Raw genomic sequence first — 22518 nt, 5'->3', positions numbered from 1 at the left:
ATAATTTTTTCCAGGTTATTCTGCAGCTTTTTGCTACATCAATGGACTACTAAATGTTATCTTTTTTCACAAACTTTTGTGAATTTTAAACATTGTGACATTTCCCATGTCATATCTATTTCTAATTTCATTTCGATTTTGCTTTGATTTGAAAACATATCGTCATGAATTTCTAAAATCTTGCATAAAAAGTTGTTGAGAAACATTTTACACTCATGTCCATAAATTAAGGATAATGCAAAATCAGGCAAAGGAAGAGTTAGAAGCAAAACAAATTTGACTTATTTGTAAAGCTTTAAACAAAAGGTAAAGAGCAAAAAAGATGCTATATGTTTGATATTATTAAAAAAATTGGCGATTTTTTCTCCCTGGAGCAAATAACAAAAAAAAAAAAAAAAAAAAAAAAAAAAAAAAAAAACCTATTTACAAAAAACCTATTTACAAAAAACCAATATTACATGGTTGGTATGATTGTTAATACACTGTATGTCTCCCAGATGATGCAATACAGTCCGTACAATGCCTAGGCATGCTGAGTATCAAATTATCGATCTGATCTTGGGGGATATTACACCACTCAAAAAGCTATGCTCTCCGAAGTTCCGGTAGACATGTAGGAGGAGGTTGACGGGCTGCAACTCGTCGGCTAAGCATGTACCACACGTGCTCTACTGGATTCAAGTCTGTTGAGAATGCTGGCCAGTCCATACGGGTGATATCCTCTGATTGAAGGCATTCATTTACGATGTTTGCATGGTGAGGATGGGCGTTGTCATCCATAAACACAAATTGTGGACCCATGGCGCCCCGAAACAAATGTACATGTTGTTCCAGAATGATGTCCCGATAGATTAGGCATGTCATGGTTCCAATTTAAATATGCAGGTCAGTTCTGGAACCCAGAATAATTCCACCCCAAACGAGCACTCCTGCACCACCGTAACGGTGTCGTTCAGTGATGTTTTCTTGGTGGTAACGGGTACCTGGAGCTCTCCATATGAAAGTCTGGCGAGAATCAGACTGCAAGCTAAACCTTGTCTCGTCGGAAAACATCACACAAGCCCACTGTTGCGGTGTCCACAATGCATGCTCTCTACTCCAGGCTAACTCTAACCGCAGGCGACAGTGAGTTACAGTAAGTGGAACGCATCTGACAGGTCTACGAGCATATAGACTAATATGCCCTAAGCGTCTGTACACGGTCTGCCTTGAAATTGTCGTACCAGTGGCTGAAGAAAGCTGACGAGACAGGTCTGAGGCTGTGCTCCGCCTGTTTCTTTTGGCAGTAACTGTCAAATACCGGTCCTCATTTGGCATTGTAACTCTGGGGCAACCTGTGCTGTAACGTCTACTCACATTACCATCATCTTGGTATCATTGCCAAAGCCTGGAGATGACACTCTGGGCAATTCCAAGTTCGTCTGATACTTCCAGTTGGGTACGCCCACATTCCAGATGGCCGATTATTCTACCACGTAAAAAATCATCCAAATGTGTCCTTTGTGTCATAACTATTTGGTTATTGCATTGAAATGCTTATAAAGCGCCTGCCAACAATTTTACTTCTTTGCCTGTATTCCTTATATATCACTCTCTTACACTCTTGTCATTGTGACGTACCATCGGTGTCATCTGGTTACTTCCTAAAATTTGCATATGATTCTTGAAGATGTGTGTAGTGATTTTACAGGTGATATATTTATTTTAGAGTTCAATTTCAGCGTGACTCTGAATTATCCTTAATTTATGGACATGAGTGTACTTTGACCAGTATTCTGTTCACTGGTTTTTGGGAGCACATTATATCTGTCTGATAAATTGACTTGCTAGATCATAATGCTTTTCACTTGTTTGTATAATTTTAAAATGATTACGATAGTATAAATTAAAAAAAAAATAATGTAATGATTATATAAGATAAAAAATGAGCGCTTCCTTGAGCAGAATGGAGGAGATAGTTTGGTTTATGAAAGCAAAATTACCGAGGAATCCAGCTTCATTAAACTGGTTAGTTCATCAGATAGATCTTCGTGAAATTTGGAAAATTGTTCGCTACCTTTCTACATGGCTGACTTAATAAAATTGAAACCTCATGTCATTGTAAAATTTAAAATTAGGCTAAAAAGCTTCCTTACTTTGACGTAGTTTTTTTTTTTTTTTTTTAAAGGAGGGAAAAAAAATTACCAAGTTTTTTGCTTCTAAGAAGAGAGATTTGTGGCTGATGGTCCTTGAAACTGAAAGTTCAAAATTTAAGTAGAACTAAAGTTGTTCTAAGCTAATTTTAAATGGTTGACTAAAACTAAAACCAAGCATATGGTGAAATTTCCTTGCCATTTGGAAATTTTTATAATGTATGTTCCTCATATTTTCTGAGAAGAAAAAAAATATTATACAATTCTTTTTGCTTTTAGGAAGGACCTGTGTCTGATTGCCCTTGAAACTGTTCACGATTTTAAGTGAAACTAAGGTTTCTTTTTAAGCTCATTTTGAGTGGTTGATTTAAACCAAAACCAAGCTGTTTAGTGACATTTCTCAGTCATTTGGCAATTTTTATAATCAATATTCCCTTTATTTAGCAACTACTTCAGTTTAAAAAATTTATTCTGTAATGTTTTGATCATTTGAATTGAACTTTTGATTACACTAAGCTATGTGTTTTCCGTATTTTCATATGCAAGTGGGTAGGTCTTTGCCAATTCAATGCCAATATTTGAATAACACTAACCATCATCATATTAAGCAGTATCTATCTATTGTGTTTACCTTCTAGATGATTAATTACTATTTGGAATCAGTGTGCATGTAGTGTTGTTATGAATTGTGCAATTGCAATTTTCATGGATCTTAATTTATTTTGGCTGTTTTTTTAATTGGTTTTCTTTTTCTGTATCAGTTGGAAATGGGGCAACTGAAGATGTTCTTTGAGTGTTAGGAAATTAACTTCTTTTTCCACTGATAAATATTTTCTGATGAAATTCATTATGAACTGTTGATATGAAAACCTAACTGATTTTCACTAAGTGGAGACTAGTTAGTATATTTACATCACAAGGAATTTTAGTTCTTTACCCAGTTGTAATTTTATACATCACTTGCTTTCTATATGTCTTTATAAGCTTTGTAGTGTTCCTTAGGTTGTAAAGATGAGGTACGAATTAGGGGTAGAATTTTAATTTTTACATAAGTAAAATTTTTTGTAATAACTTGAGAATGAGCAGTCTAGTTATCAGGATATGACAGATTGTACGTTTCCTTTTCAATGACCTGTTTACCTTTCCTTCAATAACCTTTCTTAGCTACAATTTTCAGTTATTTTTTAAAGATCACATTTTATTGCAAATACAGACAATAATTTAACTTTTTTAAAGCAGGAAGTTTTCTAATATTTTCACTTTACTGGAAGAAGAGGATTTTTTACTTCTATCTGCACGTGTTTTGTAAGATCATCTAGGAATTTAATGAATGTTATATTGGGATCAGCTGTTAGAAAGAGAATTTTACTAATGTAAGTAGACTGGTTTTGGTTCATGGCAGATATGGGTGAATTTCTGGGACTTTATGCTTAATAAATATGAATGTTTTCTGTAGTGAGCTTTGAAAGCAAATAAGAGAAGCCGGCCAAAATAAATAATGTTTGTGTGTTTTATAATGATACACCAACCAGCCTTTATTTAATGGTGCAAAATATATTGCAAAACAATTTTTTTGTTACATCCTGTTATAAACTTGAGTTACTAAGTTAAATAGAGTTGTGAATATTTTTGACTCAGACATGCTTATATAAAAGAAAACTGTGTTTTGCTTATTGAGGAGTTTTTTATTTAGATATTTACAAAAGCTTTTTTGAATGTTTTGATTTTGTTTCAGCTGGGTGAAATTTCATTTATTAATCTCATTAACAAAAAAGAAGTGGGTGGTACATACATAACCACCGGCATAGCTGCTCTTGATATATTGTATGATGAAAGCCATGACACTACTTATTTATTGGTGAGATATTTTGCAACTTATAATATTTATTTGAAAGTTTTGTGGAATAAATTTGTGTGTTAACAATACTTCAGTTTATTTCAGTGTCTATGTATATAAGATAGTCTTTGTAATTGATTATTGAAAGTAATTAATGAACATTTTGGCAGATAACTGGACATAATCAGCAGCAGTGGCGCTTACTGTTAGAAGAAAAGAAATCTAATATACATTGGCCACTAACATCTGAAAGTGAAGTAAGAAAAAGTGTCCCTGTTATAGAAAAAACCCCACTTTCAGGTACTATTTAATGAACTTTGATATATTTTCATTTTATACTGAAATATTTTTCACATTATGATGACTGCATAACAGAATCAGTTAATTTTTCACAATGAAAATGTGTTAGCATCCAAATTAGTAACTGTGTAGTTAATATGTTGTCTTTCAGGTTTAACAACTGATTTCTGAAAGCAAAATTCGTATTGGAATTTATGTGTTGAAAGAGCTAGAAGTGGTTTAACAATAATGATCAATCATTTCATGCGATAGGGCCTTTGTTCAAATGTTGGAATTTATACTGTTAATTAACTCCTGGGTGGCTAAGCTTTCTCAAGAAAATGCATTTAAAATAATCATATGTACTCAATTGAGCTTCTGCAAAAATAGCATGCTATTTTGAACAAAACTCTCTCAAAAGCGGACAAGGTTTCATATGGGTGCAATTAAGTAAATCTTCTTCTTTCTGCCAATGTAGTGAAGTGAGATGAGTTTTTCTCACTGTGTTGTCTTTCAGAACACATATGGTTGCCAGAGGGATATATTGTTTCTTATATGGTTAGCTTGTATATTATTATTTGCCCTATGTACTATATTAGACTATTCAGGATATATGCCAAATACAGAATAGTCAAAATCTACCGTTAAAAGAAGTTAACATAAAATGTTTTAAGTTTCTAGTTTCATTAGGTAGTTGCTTCAGTAACAGTGGAAAAGTTAAACTCTCATTTGTTACAACCATTTTCAATTTCAATGAATTTAGCTTATAAAACAGAAAGCTCTTTGAAAATGCAAAAGAGAAATACTTTGTGAAGATATTTTTAATGCACATAGTCAAAAAGAATTGTGAAAGTTTTTCTCCACTTTTTTTCAAAGATTTAGCATAATATTCAAACTTGACTAACATTAACTGTTAAACACTAACAAGATCTATACAATCTTGTTAGTGTAATTATTCGCTTTAAATAATTTTTTGTTGTATCATAAATTTATTAATAGCTATACAGCATTTGTATGAGCCACTCAGTAGTAAATATGAAAGAGTTGGAATTTTTGAAATTGTCACTGAAGAACTCTTTTGTGATGTTGGTAAAGTATTCCACTCACATGACATAGTCTTGGGTTCTGACCTAAGTAAAACTTGGGACTCTCACATCATACTTCAATTTTAAGTGCATTGATGTCACCATGAGCTGGCAGGAGCAGAAACACTGAAAGCTTTGAAAACTGCAAGTCATCAATCAACAACTGCTCGGCAGATTATTGTAGTTATTAATTTGTAGTCACATTTTAGGTAACAATTTAATTGACTGGTTACAACATTAACTCAATCCTTAATTTTAAGTTTTTTTTAAAGAAAATAATATTAGACATAATTATGCATTTTTGATGGGAGAGTCTGCGGAAATTTAAAAATAGGTGAAATCGTTTTGCAGAGTTTTTTTTGCCCCTAAAGCTTAGTGAATAATGTTTATAACAGTTTTTGTAGCGACCACATATTAAACAGCATGCCAGAGCTTATTTCCAGGTAAAATTAGATACTGTACTGGCCAAACACAAAATCGTTTCAAATATACGAACAACCCTACGATTTTTAAGATGTCTTCAAAAATAAATAAATAAATGGCTCTTTGTATATGAAATGGACTCAAGTATATAGCTTTTGTTGCTGTAAGCATTCTACAAGAAATATGAACAATAATCTAATACCGTGTCTTAAGGAGAAACACATTAAATACTCTTTCTTTTAACATAAAAGTTACTAGTAATAATTAATCTTTAAATACTTTTTTAAAATATTGGATCACGTATATAACTGAAGTATTTATTTTTTTTTGGAAGATTGTTTAACTCCTTAACGATTGGATAATTTTCAAGAAAACGGTCATAAAAGTTCCTTCCCTTAGCGGAAGACTTTTCCGAAACTCTTTCTCTGTGAGGCTGAAAGACGATTAAGGAAAGTGACGTAGCTACCGTGACGTAGTAGCGATCGAGGCAGGACTGGTGGGGTGAATACGAGACTTAGAACTTGCGAGTAGACCGGCAAGCATGCCATTTGAAAGGAGATAATTAAAACATGTTTTTGTGTGCTTTATATTATATATAGTATTTTTTTAATGCATAAGAGTGTATTGTTTCGTGGGATATTTTGTACCGTTATGTGTAATAAATTAGTGGATAAAATTTCAAAGGTGATGTAGATTATTTTCGTTATGGTGAATGCATGAAAAAAACCCGCCTCGTGTCTGAATGGGCGTGAGGTGTGACAAGTGCCTATTTTTTTTAATTGAAGAAAATTGCATAGAAATAAATGTATGTACAATGTATGCATTCATTTTCAATTTCTGGATTTTTTTTTTATTGTGCTGAAAGTTTCATCGATGATATAATTGTCTATTCGTCAACATGGAAAGAACATCTTAAACATTGAAAAGCTGTACTCAGTACTTTACAGACATTGAACTTTACGGCCAATTTAGAGAAATGCTCTTTTGGCAAGCCGGAGGTAAGGTATCTAGGTCACATAGTAGACTCGGGCAGACTTGGCCCAGATCCGGAGAAATTGCAGGTCATTAAAAATTTGAAGCCACCCAGAACCAAAAAGGCATTAAGATCAGTGTTGGGATTATATAATTACTACAGAGAGTATATTCTGAGTTATGCAAAAATAGCTAGGCCATTAACTGATCTTATGAGAAAATCTATCCCTAATGATATACCTTGGGGGTGTGAAGCCGAGAAGGCATTCAAAGAATTAAAGGATGCATTGTGTGTGGCATCGTCTTTATATACGCCGGATATGCGGAAACCTTTTGAAATTAATACAGACGCCTCATTAATAGGTATTGGAGCGTGTTTACTGCAACGAGATGGATATGAGAAAGGTAGACCTATAACGTTTGCTAGCCAAAAATTAACTAGTACTCAGTCCAAATGAAGTACCATAGAAAAAGAAGCATATGCAATTATTTGGGCATTAAACAAATTCGAAACTTCGACATATGGAAACAAAATTTTATTGCATACAGACCATAACCCATTAAAGTACTTGACTGAAGGGATACCCCGGAATGCTAGATTACAGAAATGGGCATTAGCTCTGTCTAGATTCCAAGTCACTGTATTGCACAAACCAGGAGCTAAAAACTCCGATGAAGAAGCATTGTCGAGGATCCCTCACAAATGTATAAGTGACCAATAATGGGAACTAAAATGGGGGAAAAAACAAACAGAAGCTAATGTTTGGTATCATATAGTTTTTTGTGTGTTTGTTATTGTAACACCAGAAAAGATAAGGTTCAATGTTAATATGTCAGGGAGTATATGGATATTGTAACATTCATTTATTATTCTTTTTTGTATTATTGTGGTTACTCTAGAACAGGTGATATCATTACTAATATGACATTATTGTTTTATTATGGTAGCTTTAGTAAAAGAATTATTCATTACAGAAGTGGCAGAGAGTTGTATTGATATTGCAATGTTTTGTTTGTATTGCTATAGAAATTTGGACATGTGCAGTTTTTATGTTTATGTATAATTTTTTTTTTTTTTGGTTGGTGTTTGTAACTGTAGCATGACCCTTTTTTTGCTCTCTGGTTTTACTGTGTTTACTGGTGCTGTGCCAGGGAAAGAGGGATTACCTGGTAAGGTTCCAAGTAATGACGGTTTCAAATTTTTCGACTAAGTCGGAAATATTTATAAACCAGAGGGGAGGTGTGAAGTTCCTTTCCCTAGCGGAAGACTTTTCCGAAACTCTTTCTCCGCGAGGCTGAAAGACGATTAAGGGAAGTGACGTAGCTACCCTGGAAAAACCAGACGAGGCAGTACTGGTGGGGTGAATACGAGGCTTGGAACTTGCGAGTGGACCGGCAAGCATGCCATTTGAAAGGAGATAATTAAAACATGTTTTTGCGCGCTTTATATTATACATAGTATTTTTTTAAATATATAACAGTGTATTCTAATGTATAACAGTGTATTCGTTTCGTGGGATATTCTGTACCGTTATGTGTAATAAATTAGTGGATAAAATTTCAAAGCTGATGAAGATTATTTTTGTTATGGTGAATGCACAAAAAAGAACCCGCCTCATGTCTGAATGGGTGTGAGGTGTGACAAAGTGGTGCCGTCAGTAAGGACGGTGGGAAAAAGGAAATCACCAAATAGTGAAAATACTAAATAAATGTAGTTGAAAAAAGGATAGTAAAAGAAAATGTGAAAAGATGTTTGTCAAAGAATGTGAAAAAATGTCCATGAAGACAGAAAATGGCACATTTTAGGCCACACGTGCAAAGAAGGTTTTATGAAATCTTGCCATGCTATAAAGCGATCAGCCACTGTATGGTCAAACGTATTCATCAGTATTACCGTGTTGTGATTATAATATTAAGTTATGTGCCAGGTTGTGATTATAATATTAAGTTATCTGTTGGTGATTACATTTTACATTGTGGAGTCGGAGCACAATTCGACATTTTCTACTATAGGGAATCAAAGGTAAGTCCCTCTTAATTTCTTGGGAAACACAATATATAAATGAAGAGAGCACCCTCCCTATAATTACTATAGTAATCTAGAAAAATTAAAATTGTGTTAATGTCGGTTAATAACATGATTAGATTGCCAGGCGTTAAAGCCAGTAGACATTTAGAAAGTATATTTTATATGCAAATAAGGAATTATCATTCTTTGTGTTATTAAGGGGATATTATATGCTAAATGAATGTTAAAATAGGTCAAAATAATATCAGACATAGTTTTTAAACATTTAATTGTGTGCTCATGTTACTAATTAAGTTCGAAATAATTATCTGTTTTTGTTGTTGCCTTATTTTGACAAAATGTTTTAATCATTAAAGTTAATAGGTTGATTAAAAATTAATTAGTTTAATGATTTAAGAACAATAAGTAAATGTTTGTGTCATTGCCAGAATATGTAAAGTATTACAGCGTAAGGTCAAAGTATTCAGAACTATTTTTTTTTATACTAATTCAAAAGCTAATGCAATTTTTGGTATTTATGTGTTTAACAATATATAGTGAAATATATGTTAATAGTGTAATATAAGAAAAGTATTATTCATGGTTGTGTTCCCTAATGATAATGTTTGCTAAGTGAATAATGGTAGTATTCAATAGTAATGAAATATGTATGTTTGCCTGCAAAATCAAGTGTTATTTATGTGTTGTATGTGTAAAGCTGTAAAACGAAATATCAGAGGTTAATATGGGTCATAAAAGGAGAAATAGGGTGTCAGAAGAATCTGATGAAATTATTAAGAACATGCAGGCTCAAATTAAGTTAAAGGAAATGGAGCTGCAGCTAGAAAAGTGTAAGTCAGAGGCAGATGTGGCTAAAGACTGATTAAAAGAGATGGAATTTCAGGAAAGACAATTAGAGAGAGAACACGAGATAAAAATTAAAGAACTAGAAATTCAGAGTAGGAAAATAGATAAAGGAGGAAGTAAATCGGGCTCAGAGAATGAAGGGGTTTCAGATTCTGAGAGCAAGGGAAATGATTTCTTGAAACATTTAAAAATAATGAAAGGAGTTATAATTGACTCGCCATCTAAAGCTGAGGAATGACCGTTTTTTTTTTCCATCATGCGGAAATGATGTTTAATCTCTATAAAATTCCTGAAGAACATAAGGGGAAAATTATTTTGCAGTTTAAAAACCAAAGTTAAAAACTTGATAGCAACTCTGGGTGAAAGAGATTTAGATAACTATATTAGGATTAAAGACACAGTATTGAAAGAATTCCAGATTACCCAATTACATCGTAAAAAGAATTTAGAAAAATGTGTAAAAAGGTATGAGGAAACGTATACTCAACACATAGCGAGGATTGAGGCAGCACTTGATTTCTACTTAGAATCCCGAAAAGTTAAGACTTTTGATAAATTAAGAGAACTATTGATTGTTGATCAAGTAAAAGATCAATTATCCACAAATGTTAAGGCGCATATACTGTTAAAAGAGGTAGAAAACTGGTTATCTCCGTCAGAGCTTGCAAATGATTGGGATAATTTACGTTGGAGCAATGCCCAGGAATTACAATACGAGTGCTCAGGAAGTAAATAAAATGGAACCAAAACAAGAACTTGTAAGACAAGGGGAAAAATTAGGGCGGCCAAATAAGAGTAAGGGAAATTTCAGTTCTGATTACAGGGTTGATAAAGAGAACTATAAAGGGATAAAAACTTTAGAACCTCAAGGAATGGTGCAGGCAAATAAGAAAATTCTAAAATGTTTTCAGTGTCAGGGTGAAGGACACATAAAATGTTTTTGTCCAGCGATAAACCTGATAGTGAAACCCAAGAGAGGAAGCGAAAAAGAGGATACGGATGAGGTGGCAGCAAAAGGATTAAATAAAATATGCATAGGGTTGAAGTTAGCTAACTATGCAGAAGAAATTCCATTAACTAGGGCAAGTGGGGAATTACCTAGGATAGATCTACAGATAGGCAACGCTAGGTTCAAAGGAGTGATTGATAGCGGAGCAGAAGTTACTGTAATCCGGAAATCTGTAGTTCCACCGAAATATTTGGAGTCTGGTTTGGTTTGGTTTATTTCATTATGGCAAAGCACATTAGGGCTGTCTGCCTAAGGGGAGGGATGCCTTCATGGAGGACGTTCTAAGGGAAACTGGCTGGTGTACACGTTACACATGGGAAAAACCATGAAAACACCCATGTAGCCAGCCCGTTCGCTGGATTTGAACCTCAGACCGAACTACCAGTGTTCAGCGACTTTACCACTCGGCCGCTGGTGGGCTCTTTGGAGTCTGGAGGTAAGATATGGTTATAACCTGCTGTAGGAACCCATGTAGAAGCCCAATTGGTTACACTGCCTATCAGTATCTGGTCGGGAGAAGAGGATGTACAGCCTTATGTAAACGTTCATGCAGCAGTAGCGCGTAATTTGAACGAGGAAGCACTAGTGACATCTTGAGATTTTGGACCGGGTGCATCTTATATGCCGTAAAATACGGTATTGTGGTTAGTCTAGAACAGGTGATATCATTACTAATATGTCATTATTGTTTTATTGTGTTATTATGCTAGCTCTAGTAAAAGAATTATTCATTACAGAAGTGACAGAGAGTTGTATTGATATTGCAATGTTTTGTTTGTATTGCTATAGAAATTTGGACATGTGTAGTTTTTATGTTTATATATATATATATATATTTTTTGGTTGGTGTTTATAATTGTAGCATGACCTTTTTTTTGCTCTCTGGTTTTACTGTGTTTACTGGTGCTGTGCCCAGGGAAAGAGGGATTACCTGGTAAGGTTCCAAGTAATGACGGTTTCAAATTTTTTGACTAAGTTGGAAATATTTATAAACCAGAGGGGAGGTGTGACGTTCCTTTCCCTAGCTGAAGACTTTTCCGAAACTCTTTCTCCGTGAGGCTGAAAGATGATTAAGGAAAGTGATGTAGCTACCCCGGAAAAACTGGTGGGGTGAATACGAGACTTGGAACTTGCGAGTGGACCGGCAAGCATGCCATTTGAAAGGAGATAATTAAAATATGTTTTTACGTGCTTTATATTATATATAGTATTTTTTAATGCATAAGAGTGTATTCGTTTTGTGGGATATTGTGTACCGTTATGTGTAATACATTAGTGGATAAAATTTCAAAGCTGATGAAGATTATTTTCGTTATGGTGAATGCATGAAAAAGAACCCGCCTCGTGTCTGATCGGGCGGGAGGTGTGACAAGTGCCTATTTTTTTATTGAAGAAAATTGCATAGAAATAAATGTATGTACAATATATGCATTCATTTTCAATTTCTGGATTTTTTTAGTTTGAAATTTTTAAAATATTATTTTTTAGGAAAAGCCGACATTCAGGTTTATTTGACTGAAAGTTGGTTTTCCAGCAAGCCAGGAAATTTTCATAAATATGTATTTTAAACATTAAAAGAGAATTTTATTAAACTTACACATAATATAAACAAAGCTTAGTAATTTTTTCTTGTGTGATAAATTCCAAAGCATGAGATGCGAAGTCCAACATCTTAATCTGGACAGTACCGAGTTTTCCTTCCTACATCTCATATCGTTTTAATCTCTTCTGGAACAACAAACTTTGTGTTCTGTTGATGGTTGCCATTTCTTATCAGTTGGGGGTATCTGTCTAATAAAATGTCTTTCAATCAAACGGTTTGGATTATACTTCAAGCTTGGTTTCTGTTTGAAATGGTGTCTGATGACTGATACATTTAAATAATTTCATTTACTAAAGATAACCATCTACTAAAGATTTTTCCCGCCCTGTTTTTTGTTAATAAGATACGAGTTCAAAACAGTTTGGTCTAACAAATGAAAAAATATTTTCTTATAATATTTCTTTCCTCTTTTTCGAGCAATAGAATAATCTCCAAGATACTGGTCTACAATATCTACCACTCCCATATTTTTATTGTAATCTGTGACAATTGTAGGCTTTTGACAACTTTGTTATGACACTGTACATTTACCATGTAATTTGTGTGAACTGTAGATAGCATGGTAACATTTTTCTTATCTTTCCACTTTATGGCAAGAACTTTACCTCGACGAATTTGGTTTTAATTTATTAAAACAATCTTAAAAATGTCTCTTATTGCTGTTTAAGAATTTAAATGCTAAATTTTGAGACACTTTGTCAATAAAAGAAAAATTCTCTCTTTTTAATCCTTTTGAATTTGAAGCAATGCATGAAAATTACAAATTAAAAATAGCAAGAAGAAGAAGGCCTGGTTTAAAAGTTGTATACAATTTATTTCTGGTCATGTTTTTCCCCACCTATATTTACTATCTGTTAAAATCATCCTCTTTAAGAGTGCATAACTTTTTGGATCTGCTGTAAAGAACTGTATTTAAAACCCCTTTCTTTTTAATCAAATTTGTTTACAATACCTGCTGTTTATTAAACTCATTGGCTAATAAATTCAGCTGCTAATTATGTTAAAATTTCCAGGAACCAAAATTTTGGTCAGGACTAAAATCTTGATCTGTAATTTTTTATAATTTTTTATAATTTCCAAAATGTATAAATATTTTACCATTAAATTTTAATTATTGTTTTAGTTAGTAAATATTAGATTAATTGCTTTTACTGTCTTACAATGTATACTTAAAACTGACTTCACAATCTGCAATAGTCAAATCGCCATCTGTTAAAGTCAGCCGCTTAATAAACTCGTACGTTTGGAATTGAAGTGATTTTAATAAGTGGTGGGTGCTGTAATTATTTAAATTTGTGTTTATAAATTTTCATTTATTAAGATAATATTTAGATGTTAGAGAAAATAAGAAAACGTAATATTTCAAATAATAAAGTAATATAAATCAAATGGCAAGCTCTGATGACAATATAACAGCAACCATGCCACTTTGGAGGTTAATTCAGTTTTGTAAGTACCATCAATGGTAAAGGCAATATGACAGTTTTCCTCTTGAGGTAGAGCACATGGTCTTCTTTTACTATAATCAGCTAACTAACCAGTACTGTTTCATTTAAAGCTTTGTTTTTCTGGACATGATCCTTTAAAATTATTTGTGTATTATTGTACTTACAAGTATTTTGTAAGTGACATACATAATTAAAAAAAATTCCCCATATGTTATTGATATATTTATCTGTACTTCTTCTAAAAGGTATCTAAATGAAATTAATTAAATATGTGTGACTTAATTGTGTTATTGTAGTGCATGCAAATCCAAACTAGATTTCAGAACTTAATTAGTAGCGTTTTTAGTGGTAACTAACCAATTTCATTTATTGTGAAACCTTTAATGTTTCATACTATTATTAATGTATTTGTTTTCTAGTATTGAATTGTTAATGACTAAGAAAGCAAATCCTAGTTTTTGGATTTTCAGCATTAAGACATTTATGTACTTTTCTCTGCACACCATTTCTTTACTTCTGACACTGATTGGCTTATAATAAAATAATTATTTGATTTCTGTATCATAGCCATAACAAATTTTTATTGCATATTTTGGAATATGATAGGTTCTGTTTACCCTAAATCGTTGCTGAACCTGATTTGCTGAAGGCAGTTTTGCATTATAATAGTTTCCATATAATGCTATAATCTTTTCCATTTAATTTGTCCAACACCAGAACTTCAATCATGCATGCTTTAATGTTCACTTTTCAGTACTGAATGCTTTCTGGCATATGCTTTGGCCAGAAGTTATCAACAGTTTTAAAGGATTTGCATTGATTCAAAATAAAGCTGAAGAAATTGCACAAATTTCCAAAGCAGTTGGCAGCAAAGGATTCTCAGGAAGTCAAAAAATAATCAAGAAATGATGATTGAGAAATGAATAGGTTATAACACTAGCTGGCAGCGAAAGCGGTGGTAACGAAGAAGTAGATAAAGTGAATTACTCTTAAAGAAATTGAACAAATTTTTTAGAAAAAGCACAGGAATTGTCTGATTTTGCAGTGGGGATTAACCCAAATGAGGAAAGAATAGGATACTTTGTGAGAGGTATTGAAATCTCTGTGCTGCTTGCCATGAAACTTTTAAAGAGTTGTCTTAGTTGTTGCCCAAAACAAAAATTACCAAGTTTTTAAAAAAGTAATTGTATCACAGATTCATTTAAGTAGTAATAAAGGTCCTTTTAATTAACATTTGTTTCGTTTTTTCTTGTAATGACTTCATTATTTAGATTTATTTAAATTATATATTGTTTCTTAATCTAAATTGTACCTAACATGCTTAGTATCATTTTACCTTATGTATAATGTGTTATTGATGGAACCCTGTATTCACCAAGTATACTGTATAATAGTTTTAACTTCATGAACTGTTCTGTTAGCTCCTTTCAATGCTTTTTAATTTAACAACCTTTCCTGCTTCCTTTCAGATGAAAAGAATACGGAACAAAGACCTCATCGCTTATCAAAATTTGAAAGTGGAACTTTTCTTACACCCCAGTGTGGCTGTGGGCGAAATTTGGTATCTGCCTATAATCCATCCTCTTGCCTTCTTCAGGTTGTTTTTAGCCATAGCTATACTATTTATCTAGAAATTTTAGAAATTGTCATGTACTTTACTTTTTTAATAACTGTATTTCCATTTAGTAGTAGAAGCTGATGTACTTAATAATTTCAGCAATATTTCATAATATTTATTAATAATTAGCCAATTATTGTAGTGATACTGCTTTTCAGATTTTATAGCTCCTTTAATTTTTCATCAGTCCGGGAAAACATAAATGTTGCTTTTTCATTAAATAAGTTATTGATTTAAGCAATGACATAATGGACATATTTAACCAGTTGCATTAAGTAGAACTATTTTTCTGAACTACAAGATGTTAAAATATGACAACTTAAAAGCTAGAAAGAGGCATGTCACGTGATCTGAATCCAAGAGTTTCCAAAAGTTATAGATAGGAGCTGATGTAATGTAAGCAAACATGAAGGTACTGTAGTCCTGAAGGTCAGCAATACCGTCTGCTTCTGCAAATGACATTTTTCTTTCTTTTGCACTTTCATCTGAAGAAACCAATGAAAGTTCCCTTCCCCTCCAATGGCAGGCTTTAGCTGTTTATATGCATTGGCCACAACTAAGGCTGGAGGCTGTCTCCCCTTTACTATGGAGACACCTAATAAGTGGGCCACTAGTACTGCCTGGGAAGAGACGGGCAAATTACATTCATACCTTCTGTAGGATTTAAACAAGCACCCTTCATTGTGGTAGTCAGAGTCACTAACCACTTTTCCGTCTGGGTGGCAGCCAGTGAAAGTAGATATCTGGAAATCATCTTTTGAATAGAAGTTCATTTAACATTTCAACTGGTTTTTGGAATTGCGAATTTATTTTTTAGAGCATTTGCAAACAATTTTTCTATTATCATTTGGCTTATATGACTGGAATATTCTGAGCTTCATCTGTCATTAAGCAAAATAACATGTACTTGGGGGGGGGGAGTACTGGCACCATAGGAATCTCTCATTGCCATTTAACCATGGAGCAATACTGATACAAAACTGTAAATGGTACAATTAAACAGTGAGGAAGAAAAAGAAACCACATTTTTTCATTTTATATACAGTCAAACCTCACTTAATAAGCACCTCTCATGATGAGTGATTCACATAAAGAGCAAAACAAATGTTAAAAAAAAAGACTTCCTTAACAAGTCATGTTTTGCAGAATGGGGACATGTAGACATCATGACATCACATGCAAGATACTGCCTGCATCTCGGCTATCAGTCTGTCTTTAGCGCTCATTCAGCTAGCTTCTTACTGTCACTTGTGAAAGGTGTATTCAGACACATTATTGTGTGTTTTTTTAGTGCAAAGTTTAAGCATGCTTACATGTTTAACTCCAAAGAAAATACTGCAAAGCCAAACCATTGAGTCAAATGCTAAAGCATTGAGAAGTGAGAATGAGGTGTGAAGGTGGCTGGCCTGTCACACACATATATAATCAGTCTATATCACAACAATTTACACTGTCCCCAAAAACGAGGATAGGATAAAGAGCTTACTGCATCAAAGATTGTCAAGAATTTATATGCAGTGACCACTTATTCTCGATGATATTGAAAGATATCCTCTGATATGGATCAAGAAGCAAATGCAAGGTGATATTGTTAATGAAAACTTAATTTGTGAGCAGCGAAACTAATTTTCTATCCTAATTAAGAGTATGCTTAACTGATAAAGAAGCAGCATTGAAGGCAAACCATAGGTGGTTCGAAAAGTTTGAGAACCGTTAACTATAGTATGGTAAGTCTTGGAGAAGCAGTAAGCTCAAAATACAGCCGAGAACTTCATCGATGTGCTCAAGAAGCTTGTGTATTTTGAGGGTTATCGCCCGCAACAGGTTTCTAATTGTGATGAGATGGGTCTCTTCTGGAAAAGATACCAACGTGAACTTATATTACAGCATAGGAGGAGGCATTGCCAGACCATACACAAAGGAAAGTGTTGTCATGCTGTTGTGCAAATGCAAGTGGAGATTTGGAAATCAAACTGCTTCTCGTTTACCATTCAGACAATGTATGCGTCTTCAAGAAATTAAGTTCCAGAAGAGCAGGCTAAATGTTATGTGAAGGTTCATCAACAAGGTTTGGGTGACACGTGACCTTTTTAGAGATTGGATCATGGAAGTGTTTTGTATGTCTGTAAAAAAGTACCTGCTTGAGATCAATTTACCTCTCTGTGCCTTGCTTTTATATACAGCGCTTCTGCTTATTCTCCAGTGCTAGAAGATGACCTTCTTGATGAACTTAAGCTAATTAATATCCAATTTCTGCCTATGAGTACCACTTCTTTACTGCAGCCTGTGGACCAGCAGGTCATGTAAATTATTTTGAAGTTCTACACTAAAGCACTCTTCGAGCATACCTTTGCGGTAACTGAAAGGACCAATATTACGTACAGAAAGTTTTGGAAATACATTTTCACATTGCTGCCTTCTTTAAGATAATTAACAAGACATGGGAAGGGGGTCTCACCAAGAGAACCCTTTTTTATGCTTGGAAGAAGCTTTGGCCTGATAGTGTTGTCAAATGTGAATCTAAGGGGTTTGAGCTGTTGACTTTAGTCTTCCTTAAGCAAATTTTGATCGAAAGTCAATCGGCGGTAAGCTAATGTGGTTGCTGCTGATTGTCCGATGACGTCAAGATCAGCGGGTTGGCTGAGTATGTATATGTGTGTACGCCGGTATCGGCGAAGGTGTGTGTTCTGAGTTAGCATTATGCTAGTTTTCTTTCCCTCAAATGGTTTTAAATGTAAAGGTTACAGTGTTAGCTTATTTTATTTTAATTTACTGAATAAAGCATTAATTTTATTTAGGTTAGTCTTAGCTTTATATAAGGGAAGCAAAATATGCTTTGCCTAGATCTCCATTGCCAATAGGGCTATGGGCCCAGCGGCAACAGCTAGCCTATTACCCAGTTCAACTCAGTATGGAAGGAATGTAGGTGAAGAGGGCCATTATCCACGAAAAGAGGCTGACCTGTCTTAGAAGTTTGTTCAAGTTGTTTTGCTCACACTTAATTGCAGATGTCATTACTACCTGAAGGTTTTGAGCTGTTAAACCATAAGAACTGGGATCAATGGAAAGTCGATATGAAAATGCTGTTATTGGATAGAAATTTTTGGAGCTTCATAGAAGAAAAAGAAGAAGAATTAGATAAAAGTGCAACAAGGCGTCAAAAGCAGGACTTCACATTGAGAGAGAATAGAGCCTTCACTACATTATATTATGGAATTAAAACTGTGTTCAGGCCACTGATACAAGAATGCTCAAGTGGTAAAGAAGCATGGAAAGTTCTACAGAAGCAATTCGAACTCAAAACAAGAGCAAGGATAATTCAGTTACTGGATGAATTTCTTAGCATTAGATATACACCAAATGAAGAAATAGGGTTATTCATCGCGAGGATAAGAATGACTGCAAAGAAGTTGGCTGAAGCTGGACACAACTTGGCAGATCTTTTTAAAGGATTTCAGGCAATAAGGAGATTACCCCAGGAATACTCCAGCATTGTACAGTTGATCTATAGGTGGAAGGACGAAGATTTTATGCTGGAAAAAATTGCTGAAGAACTGGTAAGGGAAGAAAGCCGACTTTGCCAGGTAAATGCCGATTTAGAAGGCAGTAAGGTAAGCGTGTTTAATACTATTAGTTCAAATGCAGGGAAAGATAGATTTGAAAATAAAACTAAATCTAAGAAAAAATGGGGACTATGAGAATAGGACCTTGTTTCGGATGTCATAAATTTGGACATGTAATCACTCAATGTAAAAAAACTGTAAGTAAGAATCAGAAGTTTAAAATAGACGATAAAAATGGACAGTTTAAAGATAGAGATTTAATGTTAGTAGAAAATTATGTAACAACTACAGATAAAGGAGGTAATGGGATAAATTTAATTTGGTCATAGATACTGCAGCTACATCTCATTTCTGTAATAATAGAAATTTAATGATAAATTTTGAAGAAATAAACGATATATGTATGTCTTTAGCTGTAGGAAATTGTGAAAGTAAAGTACTAGGAAAAGGTACTGTCAAATTTGCAGTAAAAGTAGGCAATTGAATAAATTGGATTGAGTTAGTTAATATGTTATATAATCCAAATCTAAGGAGAAATTTACTATTTGGAGCAAGGTTAGAAAAGGAGGTGCTCATTTTGTGATTTCAAAAGGGAAGATGTGGATATACTTTAATTGGGATAGATTATGCTACGCTAAACGATATGACAGACTTTATCACATAAAACCATTTAGATATACAACAGATAAAAAGGAAGCTGGTTATGATACAGAAATTGGAAAGTTAAACAAAGTAGACGATGCAACGCTATGGCATCGGAGATTTTGCCACATAAATTTTGATTATATTAAGAATCTAGTAAGAATTAAAGTGTGAAAGGGTTATTAGAAATTGAAAAACCAATGGAGAAGTTTGAACCGTGTATTATTGCTAAATCTAGTAGAATAACTTTTAAAACTGTTTCGAAGAAATTGGATAAACAATTGCAAGTTGTTTATGTAGATGTTTGTGGCCCACTCCCAGTTCCGTCTAAGGGTAGGAGTAAATATTTTCTCGCTATTGTGGATGACTATAGTAGATTAGAAACAGTGTATTGTTTGAAAAATAAAAATGAATCGTTCTACAACTTTAAGAATTATCATAGGCAAATGGAAAGACTGACGAGTAGAAAATTAATAAGTATATGCACCGATAATGGTGGAGAATTCTGTAACAAGGAATTCAAAGGGTACTTAGCCAAAAATGGAATTAGAGTTGAACGCACAAACACGTACACCCCAGAAGAGAACGGTGTGTGTGAACGTTTTAACCTAACGGCATTACACGCAGCTAAAGCTGCTTAATGATGGTAAAATGGGAAAAGAATGGTGTGAAGCTCTTGGCTGTTTCGTACATACATGGAACAGAGTATGTCATAAAAGCAACCAAACCCCTTATGAAATGTTCCTAAATAGTGTCCCTGTGTTGTTTATTTTAAAGTATTTGGTTGTAAAGCCTATGTTGGCGTGCCAAAACAGATTAGAAATAAATTACAAATGAGGTGCAAAGACAGAATCATGGTAGGATATGCGAAGGAAGCTAGGGGTTATAGGATATGGCTACCAGAAGAACGCAGATTAATAGAAACCTGTAATGTGAAGTTTGATGAAAAACTAAATGCAGCAAATGGCATCCTGGACCAGAAATCAAAAACTAAGTTTAAAAGACTAGAGGAATCTGAGCTATTAGCATAATCAGATGAAGAACAGGAAACTTCTAGAGAAGAAATAAAGTCAGATGACAAGTCTACCCCGAAAGAAGTATCAGACTTAAACTGGCAAAGAAAAGTATTTAAAAGACCAGATGGAACGTGTACAGACATATATTATTATGTAGAAGGAACAGACACCCATTTTTGATCCTATAATGATATTGAAAAGTATTGTGAGGCAAGAAATATTAAATTTTTTGAAAAAGATAGGTTTGATTTTAGTGGAAAAAACGAATCCTCAGGGAAAGTTCATTTTGTAGAACAGGAAACTAGCTTCGTGTCTGAGGAGGCAAATTTTGTAGAAATTGTTATCCCACAAAATTTTAAAGAAGCACGAAAACCAGTAAATGCCGAAGAATGGGATAAGGCAGTGGTCGGCAAAGTGCGGCTCCAGAGCCGCATGTGGCTCTTTGGCTCCTTAAGTGCGGCTCTGGTACAAATATCCACGGAAGGCACAATAATATTTTCATTTAAAAAAACTTGGTAAGAAAAAAATTACATCTTATTTTGCTAAATTAAAATTCCTCTATAAATCAAGAACATGTATAATTGTTTGTTTGAGTAAAAAGATAGATAGGTAATTAAAATTTTATATTATTGTAAAAATACGCAACGAACATCGAGTTTAATTTTATTAGCTTTCGTAAACGTAAACATAAATCATGTAAAGCTACCGGCATGCACGTGCATGCTTTTTATAAAGTAGTGAAGGTACAAATTGTCATCACAGAGCAGCAGTTGCAGTGTGAACAGTTTTGTCTTATCTACCGTGTCTGCCGTTGTCCTGTCTTATTAAAAAATTGTATTTTTTTAATCTAGCTGCACATCGTACAGGTATTTTTATACGATTTTATTGCACGTGCTATGTATATTTGTGGTTCCGGTACAAAATTTGTAATCAATTTATCGATAACATCTATTTGCCCAAATGTTGGAAGTTTTCTTCCATTTCTGGTCATATTAAAAGTTTTGTTTTTCTGATGATGGAAATTTTTTTTTTCCTTTTTAGTGCAGTTACATATATTAATAAAATTGTACTTTTTTAAAAAGATTTTAAAAAATTTTTATTTTCATCAATTTAATAATGATAATAATTTTGTACTGGTGGCTTTAGAAAAAAATATATTTGGAATATTTTTATAGGCACCCCAATTAACATGGCTACCAAAAAAAAAAAAAAAAAAAAAAAAAAAAAAAAGCAAAGAAAAATGGAAGATGAAAACCTTGCTGTTTTTAAAGAAAAAATTAATCATGAGATACTTGTTTACCATTGTACCATTCACCAAGAAGCACTTTGTGCGCAAACATTTCCGGAAGAAATTTGTAAAGTTATGGAATTAGTGATTGCCATTATCAACTCCATTTTAACTAAAGCTCTTAATCATCGCGAATTCAAAGAATTTTTATTTGAAATGGAGAGTGAGTACGCTGATCTTTTGCTTCATAACAAGGTACGTTGGTTATCAAGAGGGGACGTTTTAAAACGTTTCACGTCCCTTTTTCCGGAAATTAAAGCATTTCTCTTTGAGAAGGGCGTTCACTATCCAGAACTAACAGACGATCAGTGGATCCCAAACTTTTATGTCATGGTAGACATTACGTCTCATCTGAATCAGCTTAATCGTAAACTACAAGGTCAAGGAAACTTCATTTTTTCGATGTTAGAAGAAGTAATAACATTCGAAAACAAATTTTCCATTTTTGCACAGGATTTTGAAAGGGAAACATTGTTTCACTTTCTAAGCTTGCTGAAGCATCGCCAAGAAAATAATTCCTCTATTGATAAACAGCATTTTAAAACAATAATTTTAAATATGAGGTAAGCATTTCTTAGTAGGTTTCAGGAATTTAAAAACAGCAGAGCAACTTTAGCATTTGTCAAAAAATCCTCTTAATGCTACGATAACTGAGTTGAAATTGTCTCCTTTTGAAATTGACATTGGCAGCTTTCAAATACAACTGCTGGATTTAAAAAACAAGGAGA

The 22518-nt window shown here is 33.6% G+C and overlaps 1 protein-coding gene across 3 annotated transcripts in view; it reads left to right on the top strand.

Annotated features, from left to right (window-relative positions):
• LOC118196406 (uncharacterized) overlaps nt 1-22518 on the top strand; it is a 338914-nt gene that overhangs the window by 77903 nt on the left and 238493 nt on the right. For all 3 annotated transcript variants that reach the window (XM_085807758.1, XM_085807757.1, XM_085807756.1), the window contains 3 exons: nt 3868-3990; nt 4140-4269; nt 15133-15260. In XM_085807758.1, the coding sequence (XP_085663884.1) occupies nt 3868-3990; nt 4140-4269; nt 15133-15260 (381 nt within the window). The remainder of the gene's footprint in view (nt 1-3867; nt 3991-4139; nt 4270-15132; nt 15261-22518) is intronic.

This window comes from Stegodyphus dumicola, chromosome X1, assembly GCF_044657685.1.
Source record: "Stegodyphus dumicola isolate Sdum_Otavi_A_Nest chromosome X1, ASM4465768v1".
In the NCBI taxonomy this organism is placed as follows: Eukaryota; Metazoa; Arthropoda; class Arachnida; order Araneae; family Eresidae; genus Stegodyphus; species Stegodyphus dumicola.
This window is presented reverse-complemented; position numbering and strand designations above follow the sequence as displayed.